We start from the raw sequence: 14,685 nt of genomic DNA, 5'->3' as shown, positions 1-14,685 counted from the left end.
AGAATAGCCACACCCGCTTTTTTCTGGGTTCCTGTCGCATGGAATATTGTTTTCCATCCTTTAATTTTCAGTCTTTGAATTTCAAGTTAAATGTGTTTCTTGTATACAGCATATAGTTGGGTTTTGTTTCCTAATCCACTCTGCAAGTCTCCTTCTTTTGGTTGGTGCATTGAGACCATTTACATTGATGGTTATAAGGGATATGTACTGGCTTGTCTTTGTCATGCTATTTTCCAGCTGTTGGATCCTCCTTTTTCCCTCTGTTTAATTGCTTGCTCTGCTTGTTGGTTCCTTTCTGTTGTTGTTCTGTTGTGGTCTGTTTTATTTCTTTCTATTATATTTTTTAGCATTCTTTGTAGGATTGGTTTGGTGCTCATGAATTTCTTCAGTTGTTTTTTATCATGAAAATATTTTATTTCTCCATTAAATTGGAAAGATAGTTTTGCAGGGTATATTAATCTGGGTTGGAAGTTGTTTTCTTTCAGTACCTGAAGTAATTCACTCCAAGCTCTTCTTGCCTTGATGGTTTGTGTTGAGAAGTCTGCCATGATTCTGATAGGCTTTCCTTTATAGGCAATCTGTTTCTTTTCTCTAACAGGTTTTAATGTTCTGAACTTTTGTTGAGTTTCTGGGATCTTGATCATCATATGTCTGGCTATAGATTTATTTTGGTTATGATTAACTGGAGTTCTATGTGCTTCACTTATGTGGTTGTCCAATTCTTTTACCATGCCTGGGAGATTTTCTGCTATTATTTCTGCAAATAGTCTTTTTATGTCATTTGTGTTGACACCTGCTGTTTCATTAATACCTATTAATCTGACATTGTTTCTCTTTGCTTCATCTTGCAGTTATTGAATTGTGATTTCCTGGTTCCTTGTTGTTTTTAAGAGATCCCTCCTTTCACGTTCATTGGTGGCTATGCTGTCTTCAAGGTCTGAAAGTCTATCTTCAGCTTCGTTCAGTTGGTTTTGCAAGCTTTCGGTGGAATTTTTAAGTTCCTGGATATCTGTTTGCATCTGTTTCATACCTTCTAGTTCTTTTCTATATTGTTCCCTGAAGGTTTCATTGAGTTGTCTATGCGCTGCTATTTTCTTGTCTATGTTATCTTTGTATATGTTGAACATTTCTTTCATTATTGTTGTCATTTCTTTTCTCACCTGAGATATTATTTCTGATCTGATGTCTTCTATGGACTGATGGAGTTGTTTCTTTACTTCAGTTGCTATCATTTCAGAAATTTCAGGTGTCTTCCAGGTGACTTCCAGGGTCTTCTGTGTTTATGCCTCCTGGACTTGTTTTGGATGGTGTGGAGGTCTGGGATTCCATTTTCCTCCTTTGTTTTGTCATTTTTGAAGAACCAGAGGCTCCCCGTAGTGCAGTCTCACTGTCCTGATTTTTTGTGAGGGGCAGGGTGAGAGCTGGAAGATCCCCAGTGCTCAATGTAGCTCCTGTACTGGTTAGTGGTGACCGCCCAGCCTGGGCTGACACACTATGTGTGTGGTGGGTAGCCACTGAGGTCCCAGAGGGTGCCTGAGGTTTCGCCTGCCTTGCATGCTGGTCAGGGAGGCAGAGCCCAGACTCACCAGGCTTCCTGATGATGTCCCTGTCTTTTCATTTTATTGGTAATTTCTTTTGCTGTGAAAAAGCTTTTTAATAGAATGAGATCTCAGTTGTTGATTTTTTAAAATAGTATTTCCTGTGTGATAAGAGTTCTGTTCATGAAATCTTTATCTACACCTATGTCTTCATGGTTTCTACTCATTCTCTCTTCCAGCAGAATTAGTTTTTCTGTTTTAGTATTTAGAGTTTTGATCCATTTTGATTTTAGTTTACTGAATGATAAGAGACTTGGGTCTAGTTTTAGTCTATGGCACGTGAAAAGCCCGTTTTTCCAGCACCATTTATTGAAGAGGCTATTTTTCGTCCAGTGAACATGTCTGGCCCCTTTGTCAAAGAGAAGGTGGCTGAATGTGTTTGTAGTTATATCTGTAGCTACTCATGTTTTCCATTGATCCTTAGGCCTGTTTTTTGCCAGTATCATGCTGTTTTTATCACAATAACTTTATAGTATAGTTTCAAGTCAGGGATTGTGATGCTCCTGCCTTGCCTTTGTTGTCTAGGATTGTTTATGCTATTCTAGGTCTCGTGTTCCAAACAAATTTTAGGAATGTGTTCTCTAGCTCTGTGTGGTATGCTATTGGTATTTTGATTGGGATTGCATTAAATTTGTATAATAATTTTTGGAGTATGACCATTTTCAGTATGTTGATTTTTCCTACCAGTGAGCAAAGGATATCTTTCCATTTTCTGATATCCTCTTAGATCTCCTTTTTCAGAGTACTGTGATATAGGTTTTTACTTCCTTTGCTGAATTGATTCCTAAGTATTTTATTTTTTTTCAGTGCTACTGTGAAAGGTATTGTTTTCCTAATTTCTCTCTTATTGTGTTTTTGTTAGTGTACCGGAATGCTATTGATTTTTAAGTGTTGACTTTGTATCTTGCTACACTACTGAACTTTGTTATTAAATCTAGAAGTATTTTGGTAAAATTTTGGGGGTCTTCTATCTAGAGTATCATGTCATCTGCAATTAATTTAACTTCTTATTTTCCTATCCTTATTCTTTTTCTTTCTTTCTCATGTCTAATTGCTCTGTATAATGTTTCCAGAACTGTATTAAATAGGAGTGTTGGTAGTGGACATCCTTGTATTGTTCCTGGTTTTAGAATGAAAACTTTCAGTTTTTTACTATTTTGTATGATGTTGGGTCTTGGTTTGTCATAGATGACATTTATCAGATTGAGATAAAGACCTTCTATTCCAATTTTCTGTAAGTGTTTTTAAAATAATGAATGGGTGTTGGTCATTGTCAAATGCTTTTTCTGCATCTATTGAGATAATTGTTGAAGTTTGCAAGGATACAATTTAATACAAGACACATAATTTGTAGGATTATTTTATAATAGTCACTCAAAGAGTTAATTGTAAAAAAGTGCAGGAAATCTGTCCACACACTAGAGACCCAAAGAATCCAGTTGAGGGCCTGGATTCCATGCCAGTGTACTACACAAGTCCAGCTGAAGACTTAGAGCCCATGGCAATGTCCTCTACAAGTTCATCTGGAGACCTGGAGCCCACAACAATGTCTTATGCAAGTCTGTGCCAAAGATCTGCACTGGTAAGGCTCAAAGATCAGTGGTGGAACTAGAAAGTTGGCATCAGATGGATGAAGGATCTGTGCCAGCAAGCTTAGGGATCTGCACTGGAGCCAGGAAGCAACACTCAAAGTAAGGACCAGAGCTCCCCCGAAAAGAACTGTAGCCATCCTTAGCAAGAGCAAGGTCCCGAGCTCCTGGGATGGTAACAGTTGAGTTCATATCAGGAAAATCAGTGTGACAAGCTTCTCCAGGAAAATCAACAAGGCACAATCTTTCCCTCCAGTTCTCTTCTTTATGCTTTTGGCAACAGTCCTCAGGTGGGTCATCCTCACCCAGCACCTCGCTGTTTCATTTTCAGCTGGGTGTTACAAGTTGACCACAAGTTGTCAATCCACCACAATGATCATATGATTTTTGTCTTTGGTTCTGTTGATATGGTGTATTACACTTACTGATTTGCTAAATCCCCAGCCCCCATAGTGGGGTATTAAAGTCCCCCATTATAGTTGTGTTAGTGCTTATGTGCTTATTTAATTTTTCATGTCCATTCATATTTGCTTTACGTAGTTGGGTGCACCAGTATTTGGTGCATATATATTTATGATTGTTATTACCTCTTCTTGAAGTTTTCCCTTAACAAGTATACAGTAACTTTGTCTCTTTTGATCAGTCTTGGCTTGCAGTTTACATTGTCTGCAAATGGACTAGCTCCCCTTTCATTTTTTCTGGGTTCCTGTCACATGGAGTATTGTTTTCTATCCTTTGACTTTCAGTCTGTGAATTTCTTTTTGAGTTAAATGTGTTCTTCTATGAAGAACATCATTGGATCTTGCCTCTTTATCTATTCTGCCAGTCTGTTTCTTTTGATTGGTGACTTGAGGCCATTTTCATTGATGTTTATAACTGGTGTGTGTTGGTTTATTTCTCCTCATATCATTTTTCTGTTGTTGGTACTCTGTCTTTTCCCTCTGTTTAGTTGCTTGCACTGCGTGGTTGGCTTCTTTCTGTTGATGTTCTTAGAGCTGTGGTTTTCCTTATCTTTTTCTAAAATATACTTCAGTGCATTTTGGAGAGCTAGTTTGGTGCTCATGAATATCTTTAGTTGTTCTTTGTTATGGAAGTATCTTATTTCTCCATTGATTTTGATAGACAGTTTTGCAAGGTAGAGCAATCTGGATTGGAGATTGTCTTCCTTTACAGTTTGAAATACTTCACTCCAAGCTCTTCTTGACTTGAAGATTTGTGTTGAGAAGTCTGCTTGGGTTTTCCTTTACAGGTGATTTTTTAATAACTTCTTTTAATATTCCCTTCTTTTGCTAAATTTCTGAAATCTTGATTATTATATGTCTTGATGTAGATTTATTTGGTTGTGGCTGCTGGAGTTCTGTATGCCTCACTTATTGTATGTCAAATTCTTTATGCACATTTGGGAAGTTTTCTACCATGACTATTGTGAAGAGGTTTTTTATGCCATTTGCATGCATAATATTTTCAAGGTTCATTGACTTTGTCAGCACCTCATTCTTTTTTTATGGCCAAATAATATTTCATTATATGTATATACCACATTTTGTTTACTCATTCACCACTTGGTAGACATTTGGATTATTTCCTTTTTTTGATGCTCATGAATAATGCCACCATCAACATTGGGTTGCAAGTTTTTGTGTAGACATGTTTTCAAATTTTCTTTAATATGCACCTAAAAGAGGAATTCTTGAGTCATACGGAAACTCTTCTGCTTTGTGCTATTGATGACATTTTCTTCCTTACCCAAACTCTGACCACAAACTCTTTACTGAATGCCCAGCCTCCACTCACTGTGTGCCCCAGTGTGGTCTACTTGATTCTGATAGTGACATCATCTTAGGGTCCATCCCTCTGTGAACAAATGTATCACCTGGCATTTAGAGCCCTTTGGAATAGGCTCAGCTGTCTTGTCAGCCTAATCTGACTTCCAATTCTCTTTCTAGGGATGTGATTCTATACTAAGCCCTACCTATCCCTAACTCCCTCAGTCATTTACCCACTGCATTTGGTGGCATAGTCTCTTTTCCTTATCCCCAACTTCTCCAATCTTTACAACCATGTTAGGATCCTTTTACCTCAAGAATTCACCCTCAGCCCCAGGCAGAGAACAAAGGATATAAAAAGATAAATTTTTTATTCATTGTGGCTAAATATACACAATATAGAATGAATCATTTTAATCTCTTTTTAAGTACTCAATCTAGTGGCATTAAGACCAGTCAGATTGTTGTACAACTGTCACCATCATCAGTTTCTGCAGAACCTTTTCATCTTCCCAAACAGTGTCACAATTCAGTAAACACTAGCTCTCTGTTCACACCACCTCCAACCCTGGCTCCAACCCTGGCACCAATCACTGTCCTTTTCATCTCTATGAGTTTGACTCCTATAATTACCTCAGATAACTGGAATCATTCAAGTTTTTCACTTAGTATAACTCCTCAAGGTAAATTTCTATTGTAAAAGTATCAAGATTTGTATTTTTAAGGCTGAGTAGTATCTCTTTGCATGTACATACCATAATTTGTTTATCCATTTATTGGCCAATGACACTAGAGTTACTTCTACACTTTGGCTATGTAGAATAATGCTGCTATAAACATAGCTGTATAAGTATCTATCAAAATTCCCCCCTTTCAATTCTTTTAGGTATATTCCAAGAGGTGGAACTGATGTATGGTAATTCTATATTTACAGTTTTGAGGAATTCTTACACTGTCTTTTAGGAGTGTGCACTATTTTACATCCCTACCAGCGGTGCACAAGTGTTTTAATTTCTCCACAACCTCGGTGTCATTATAAATACTTGAGTTCTATCTGTGGTCTCTCTCCCTTTCATCTAGGCTACCCTTCTCCTGACATTGGGACAACAGAACTCTAGCTCTCTTGTCTTTGGCCTCCAGGAATTAGATTAGTATCTTTCAACTTACCTGATTATGAGGCTTTTGAAGTTGGACTGGGCCATGCCACTGGCATCCCAGGGTCTCCAGCTTTTGCAAGTGGCTTGTCGTAGGACTTCTCAGCTTCCATAACTGCATATACTAATTTCCCTTAATAAATCTCTTTTTAATGTCTATATCTATATCTTGGTCTGTATTTTTAATATAATTAAGTTTATTGGTACATTTTAGATATACATAATGATCATATTCATCATAGGGAATTTATACCTTTACATGATAGATTTTGATTTTTCTATTTTTTCCAATCTCCTCTCTCCTTTCAACCCCTTTCTCTCCCTATTTACAAAGCTCTGCTTCCATTTTAAAGTTGTTTATTCCCCCTTTTTAAAGTTATTTATTCTTCTCTTTTAAAAGTTGTTTATTCCCCCTTTCCCTTCCTTCTTTTCCCTCTTCTCCCACCTTCGTTCTTCTTTCCTTTTTAACAATTTTTTCCCACTTCACAATATCCATTGTACATTTTGGGCCTTATTTACTCTTTCTGTTTCTCACCCCAGGGAGACAATATGATGTTTACACATGTGAGTCTGATTTATTTCACTGAAGAGTATGGTCTGAAGTTGCATGTTTTTCTGGAGAACTGTAACTAAGACAGTAGTCTTCTTTTAGATTGACACATTTTAGTGGGGTATCTGAATAAGGAAGATGATGTTCCTCCAGGTTCACCTTTAAAATATGGTTGCCTGTCAGTGTTTTACAGACACCAAAACTTGGGAGCTTAAGAAATTTATCCAAGGTTTCATAGACTTTGCATTTTGGAGCCAGGATTTATAGACCCCTTAAAGTAGTTACAGTGACACAGCTTGTAGTAGCCATTCAATACATGTTTGTTGAATGAATGAGTGATAATGTCTTAGTTACTTTTCTCATTGCTAAGACAAAATACCCAACACCTAAAGTTAAAGGAGGAAAGTTTTATTATGGCTCACAGTTTGTAGAGGTTTCACTTCATGGTTGGCTGGTTCCAAGGCAGGGTGGCATGGCAGAGGGGCTTTGCAGAGGAGAAACAGTTCATGGCAGGAAAAAGGCAGCAAGGCAGCAAGCAGCAAGCAACAAAGAACAAGTGACCCTCTTTCTATTGCTTATATTATATCCAGGCTATCCCCCTTAGGGTGGGTAGCACTCACAGGTGGGATACCCTTGATCCTAGCATTGTACCATGAATCAATCTCAGCTTCTCATCCTGGATTCCAGCATCATCCTTGATGCAGCCACCTCCAAAAAGCCCTACCTATGACTGCATGAGGCTTTGGGGGGACATCTAGATACGGCCATACTAGATTTATTATAAATCTTGCTGGACAAGAGACCAACAATCAGCCAACTGTGTTTGAAAAGAAAAGTTACATTTTCAGGTTTATGTCTCTGAAAAAAAATTTTTTAGGATGGAAGTGGCCTTTTTATATATTAAGTTTGTAATTCCAAACATTTGAGCCTAAATGGTAACTTCTGATGGGTATAGGAACAGTGTGCATCAATGAAGATTTTTAAAAAAAAAAAAATCTCTAAGTTTCTTTTCTAAAAGGGGAAATTCTCCTATAACAAAGACTGTGATATGTTTTAAATCTCTTTTTTAAATACAGTATTGTATCTGACATTGTTAGCAAGAAGAAAACAGGCATTGGGAAAACTTTAGCTGGAGGAACACAAAAGAAATGGAATTTCCTTGGACTTTTTCTCTATTTACATTTTATAAACTCCCATGCCATGACATACTAGGATTGACAAATTGAGAACCAGAGAAGCCAGTTTAAGCAATATCATGAGTATAAATTTTGGAGTGTTTCCCACTGATTACTGGAGAAACCATCTTTTGATCAGCTAATAGTCTTTTCCTAGTACATGAGTGATTTTGTGATTGACTTTAAACCTTCTGGCAAACAAACCCTCCTTTATTTAAAGGAGTGGAATTTACATAGTAAGAAGCTATGCCAGCTTTTTTTCTTGCAATTCATCATTTACCATACTTGAGCCCACAGAATTTTATCCCCTGTTTAGTCCATTAACACAGGGGAGCCACTCGTCACAGATTTTCCTAATTCTTGTGTCCTTATGAACCAGCCCGAGCCAGTCAGCAGTCTCTGAGACTCTTCAAAAATGAATACACGTGTTGTGTCTGAGAGAAAACATGCTCTTACCTATTTTAGAAATTCTGAAGGGGCTGTCTTGACTGACTGGGCAGACAGAATTGGATTTATTGTCATTTAAAGGAATGTAGAAATTTTGCTCTATGGATGGTCTAGTTAAAGTTTTCCCTGAGTTGCAGTATTTCAAACATTCAGGATTCTCATTTAATGTTGTTTTGAAAATTTCCTTGTGGGCAATAAATACAAGAGAAAGATTACACATTTTCTGACATAATGAATAACAAACCAGTCCTTCTGATTTAACCTTAAGAAACGTGGCTTTTATGTGATTTATGTGACTTTAAGAATACTTTCTGGACCCGTAGGAATTCCCAAAGAATAGTGACTCCTCTATTCTTAGGCAACCAGGGGAACTTGGTTCAAACAACTGGGTAGAGCAGATTATCTAGTTATTTAGATAACGAAGCTCACCAATGAATTTAGTGATTTATATAATCACTTTTCTAGAAATAGAAACCTTTGACATTAGTAAGATGATCTCTTCTGTGTATGAATGAGAGAAAAGTCACCTTTAGAACGTGTCTTGTCAAATTAAAGAGAATGAAATATTTGTGAGCTCCATTTCATTTCTAATGTACATTATCCAGGTTACCCAAATTATTGTAAGTTATAGAGGGAAACTCTTAAGAGCCTTACTTCCCCAAATACTTACTGCAGCATAGTTGATGCTTAATAAATTTTTTGTTGGTCCCAAAGAAGTGTTTGCTTCAAGAGCTTCTAGTTAGTTAATAATTATTAAATGTTATAATGAAGAAATTGTACTAGAGATTTAGAAAAGTGTTTGAGCAATTTCAAAGATAATTTATCCTCTGGTTTTTGAAGTTTATAGATCCAGTAGAAGGAAGCCTGCTTAGATAAGTTAGATCTAAGATATTTAAAAAGGAAGAAAAACAGTAGGTAAATTGATTATTAATCCTGTATATACAAAATCCATATGAAGTTTCTAAGTCAGTGCCCCTTGATCCTTTGTAAGTGGAATTTACTTTTATAAACATAGGTGCAAGCTCAAATTACATAACTAACAAAATAATAATTCTTACTGTATCCAATGCAATTAACTTTTTATCAAAACATTACTTTGTGTCATCTCAGACTGTACTGCCAAGCATTTAGGTAAGTTAATGAGTTAAAGTTGTACTTTTAGGGTCTGTGAGTTACACTTCATTCTTGAATAGCACTGAACTTTAAAAAAAAAAACAATAATATTTAGCCTAATGCTTCCTTTCACACTTGGGTTTGCAGAAAGCAGTCAAGTGGCCTGACTGAGTTGGAAGGGAGCCATAGAGGTCATCTAGTCTACTGTTTCTCTATCTGCTCACACAGCTGGTTGTTGACATTTTGGGGAGTACAGTTTGTGCCTCTTGCCTGGAGACGAGAACCTTCTTTTCTGTTCATCCCTTAATTCATCTTCCAGTCTGTTAGTGAAGAACTGGGCTTTCACTCTGGTTTCTTCTGACTTCACCTTAGTTCTTTCCCCACTAAGCTTCCTTGGATGATGTGAATTGAGGACATGGATGGTTAGTGGTTGAGAGAAGGAAACTACTAAAGGCAAAAGAAAACATATGAAAAGATTTCCTGGGTTTTTCAACTGAGATCTAACTAGCTTTATAGTTATATGTTGATTTACAACAGTTCAGAAAGACTTTGCTTTTAAACAAAGAGATGTTATTCCCATAGCTTAATAATAATCCTTTCTGTCCTTTTAATAATAATAAATTAGTAATAATTGTACCAGCCAAATAACAATCATAGTGGTAAAAACAATAGCAATAATAATGTATCAAGTGGTTTTCATACATTATTTCTTGGACGCTCACGACAACACTGAAAGGCAAGCTTTATTATGAACTCCACTTTACAGACAGGAAAACTGAGACTAAGAGAAGTTAACACCTAATGTTTAATACAGTGATACATCTTTCACTTATTAAATCTTGGACTAGATGTAATATTTATACTTTTTAAAAATAGGTAGTTGAAAAAAATACAGAAGTGTAATTTGCTTATCATTTTGCATTATATATTGTGGAAACAGACTACTAATGTAAAATTCATTAGAATAATGGAGTAGAGATTTTCAATATTCATCCTTTCTGGAGTCTTAGACTCATAGTTATTTTTTTCCCTAAACGGGTCTTTGAAGCTTAAGAAATCTGACTCATTGACACAGAAGCCCCTACATTGTGAAATGAACTTGTTTGTATAGCTCTTAATCCAGTAGAAGGGGAGATTTACTGCAGCTGCTTTTCAGAGGTTTGTGTCTACCTCCCCCTTAAAGGAGTTCCTCTATCTGTGTCTGTGTCTCTGGGTCCGTCTGACCGTTGCTGGCTGCATGTTGTAAATTGAAGAGCACTGGAAACGTTCCTCTTGTTACTACTGCTGAAAGTTGTTCTATTCTCCAGAGTAAAACCTATGTTAATTCAAATCCAAATGACAACCATAATCCACAGGAATTGTTTTCTATTCAAAAGAGGGAAATCATTGACAGAACAAATTAGAGACAAGCACAAAGGCTTCTTAAGAGTGTTTTGGGGGTGATATCTAATTGAGTTTTGTCCTTACCTGTACAGGCGTGGATAGTGAATACTCACTTGAGGAGTCATGACACCAAGATGCTGGAAGACAGACCATCAGAACTGGGAGGTTCTCTCTCTCTATTATGTAGGTGAAGATACTGAGGCCCAAGTGGGTGGTCTGCTTTGGAATTGTTTTCAAAAATGGTACCATTGTCTTTTTATTATGTCTCCCACTTTCAGCCAAAGATTCAGTCAAAAATTCATTCATTGATGTTTACTAAGGCAAGGTGGTAAATTAGTGCATTTAAAAATATTTCACCAAAAAAAAATGTTTCACCAAAGGTTGAGACAAGTACTAACTGCTGTAAACCTTTTAGTCATAAGGGAGGGACTTCATATTTTGGACATTTGAGAAAGACTAAAATGTATAGAAAGGACTAAGCTATACAGACTATAGAAAGATAGAGGGAGGAATAACAGGATAATGCCATCTAGCTAGTGTGTCATTAAGTGGTAAATCATGTGGCACCAGTTTAGAGTAACTATGGACGTCTCCCAAACAAGATTTCTCTGAGATATCTATAGTTGTGGTATAAAAATTTCATGTGCAATAAGTTTGTGAAATGCTGATTCCTCCATACCTTTCTTACAAATTTACAACTAACGTTTATTAAAGATCTCTGAAAATCCTTATAAGGGAAACTATGTTCAGCTTAACTTAAACCAGAGTCTCCAAACTTGTTTGAAGTGGAATCTTTGACAATAGTCTAGAAAAGTGCTGTGTGAGTCCAGAATTTGAACTGGTGATTAGGGATCCTGAGGATAAGGGAGCTGCCTGGTGATTCCACAGAGTGGAGAGCTGTGGAGGGGACTTGGTGTTTGAGCCAGACTATTAGGAGTAGTAAGGTGTTAAAAAAACCAGACAGTATGAATCTAGGGAGGAATAGGGATGGCCAAAGTATAAAACTAGAGATGGGGGCTGGGGATTTAGGTGGGGCTGGGGATTTAGCTCAGCGGCAAAAGCGCCTGCCTGGAAAGTGCAAGGTCGTGAGTTCGGTTCCCGGTACCAGAGAAAAACCAAAAAAAAAAAAAAAAAAAAAAACCTAGAGATGACTACCAGGCCTAACACTGAGTTGGTGCTCAATAAATGTTCAGTGAGTGAATATGTGAGTGAAATTTGAATTCTGTGGAAGGCAGTAGGGAGACTGGTGTGATTAGAACGAAGATATTGGGGAAGGTGGAAAGCAATTTGTAGAGGCAGAGTCATCAAATTTCTAAGGGCCAAACTGTGCAGTCAGGACTTGACCCAATAGGGAACTCTTGTTGGTTCCCTGACAGAGGATGACAAGGTAGAAATAGTGTTTGGGAAGAATAACCTGAGAGAGGTGTGGAGCCAGGCAGGAATGGAAAAGGCCAAAAATGTGGTGAAAAGCAAGGAACCTTAGACAGTGATGCTAACCTCCCTGGGTAGAAAGTAGGTCACATATTGGTTTTTACACATACCTAAGTAAAAGTACAAACAAGAGATCTTTTAAACACACAAAATAAGCTAGACTGTCCCATCTCAGTCATTTCTAATATTTTGAAAAACAGAGAGATAGTGTAATGTCAAAATAAGTATTCTTGGAGACAGGAAACTTGAAACATATTCTACTCAGAAACCTGCAATGCTTTCATATATTGAAATGTATTTGTCCTTTATTGTGCATATGTATGAAATTCAGGATAAATTCCTTTGCCAGGAAACAGCACCAGCTAGAATGCTTCTTCATCCACCTTAGATAAATAATTTCTTTTTCCTTTTGGGTGAAATGTTTTCCTGGACAGTTGCAAAAATCAACTAAAATGAAAAGCTTTCTATAACAGTAAAATCCAAGTCTTGAATAGGATTCCTTTTAAAAATAATGATATAAAGAACAGATCCCTTATAATTATAGCCATTACTGTTCAATGGCCTGAATGCTCAGGTTAATTTAAGGGGTTGTCTTGTAATGCCTTGTTCTGTGATTAATTGACTCTCTTAACCTGTATAATTCTATTTTATAGTGTGTCTTTCCTAGGAAGTCTCCCTAGTAGGCCCCAAATCATCTACTATATCACACTTTCCATCCTTTTCAACCTGCCTTCACTTTTGGAAGGCACAGTATTAATATTTTACTTACATGATTAGGATTTTCTATTTGTTTAGCTTACTTCTTCTGGGTTCTTAATTGTTACATTTTTTTCCCTAAGAAAGTAAGGTCTTAAAGATATTAGTTTGTTTCAGTGGCTGTCAACCATTGCAAATGAGAATGACTTAGAGAGTTTTTAAGAAATTTTGATACATGCGTCACCTTCTAAGGTTATGGTTTAATTTGTGGAAATACTGGTTTATATCAAACTCAAATTTGAATAGTATAAATTATTAGTATGAACATATGGGAGATGTTTTATATTAAGGTAGGGACTAAAATTAAAATTGTCTAGGAAATTTCAATTGCCAGTACAATATCGTATTTCTTTCTTTACTTCTTCTTCTTTTTTTTTTGGTAATAATCTTATAGCACATTCTTCTGTACAGGGGATTGAACCCAGGGTCTCATATGCGCTGTCAAGCACATATTTTACCACTGAGCTAAACCCCAGTGCCTGGCTACCTACTTTGATTAACACGAGGGTAGGGCATAGTGATAATAAATTCACTTTTGGATTCCAGACTTTATATGTTCATTCCTTATGTTTTAAATCAATACATGAGGTCACTGTCTATATGTCTTTATGTAGTAGATATTGTTAGAACATTTAAATAGATGTTCTATCAGATCATTTGGAATATCTTTTCAGAAAGATGTCCCAGGGATCTTTTGGAACATCTGTTGTTTTTGTCTAGGTATGGTGACACATGCCTACCATAATCCCAGCTGCCTAGGAAGTTTAGGAGTATTGTCAGTTCAAGGCTATCCTGGGCAACTTAGTGAGACCCTATCATAAAATCTATAAAAAATAAAAAAGGTTGTGGATATAACTCAGCATTCCCTAGGTTTAATCCCTGGTGCAATGATGAAGAAGGTCATTTGCGTATATCCCCCAGATTGTGTTTTCAGCCTTTAAGTGGTTCTTTTTTAAAATGGTTTTTCTGAAATTGTAAGTTTTTGTTCCATGCCACGAGACACCCAAATCAGAGTAAAACACTAGCAGAATCACAGGGCAGGAAAAGCGTGAAAAGGGGGAGCAGCAAAGCCTTCAGAGCATAGGTTTTGTGTACCCGGGGCTGTGGGGCTAGAGGACACCCGAGCCTGTCTTGCCAGAAGGCAGAGCCACATACCCAGTGTGGCAAACACTCCAAATTATGAACCCATGGGGTTTTGTTCTCACAGTTCTTAGCAGCAGCACTGTCCTTAAAAGCTTCTTTTGAATATAACTACCTGATAATAATCCAGCTCACTGGCAATCTGAAAGCTTGAATTAACTTTCCAGGGTAGCAGGCATTGAAGAGGACTTTCCTGAGCAATGAGAAGCTAACTATGACATCGTTTCACCTTAATTAACAAACAAAAATCCCTCTGCTCTGCTAGGTTCATTTCTCAGCACAGTGCCTTTCTGAGAGTGTTAGACCATGATGCATTTAGATGTTGGTCTTCAGACCTACCAGAAATACTCGTTTTCTGCTTCTGAATTTGAAATTACTTTGGCAGAAGTTCTCATGAGTTCCTAGGGGCCATAAAGCAAGTCATGGGCAATTAAAAAAAAGTCTCCCTTCTTGTTTGTGTCTCAGATGCACATCTGAAAAAAATCATCTTGGCACATTTGACTGATGAGGGGATTGGAAAGGGGAGCATAGCCTCTGATTCAGCAGGACGCCTTGACTGGTGGTGGTATACAGAAGGTCTGGT

General features: G+C 37.1%; 1 protein-coding gene across 8 annotated transcripts in view; it reads left to right on the top strand.

Annotated features, from left to right (window-relative positions):
- Fsip1 (fibrous sheath interacting protein 1) overlaps positions 1–14,685 on the top strand; it is a 203,350-nt gene that overhangs the window by 125,508 nt on the left and 63,157 nt on the right. For 5 of the 8 annotated variants that reach the window (XM_005381206.2, XM_005381205.2, XM_005381207.2 and 2 more), the window contains exon 12: positions 10,868–10,958. The exons of the other annotated variants lie outside the window; for them this stretch is intronic. In XM_005381206.2, coding sequence (XP_005381263.1) covers positions 10,868–10,958 — 91 coding nt within the window. The remainder of the gene's footprint in view (positions 1–10,867; positions 10,959–14,685) is intronic. 8 annotated transcript variants of the gene reach the window in all.

Source organism: Chinchilla lanigera, unplaced genomic scaffold, assembly GCF_000276665.1.
Source record: "Chinchilla lanigera isolate Chin_1 unplaced genomic scaffold, ChiLan1.0 scaffold00015, whole genome shotgun sequence".
NCBI classification, from domain to species: Eukaryota; Metazoa; Chordata; class Mammalia; order Rodentia; family Chinchillidae; genus Chinchilla; species Chinchilla lanigera.
This window is presented reverse-complemented; position numbering and strand designations above follow the sequence as displayed.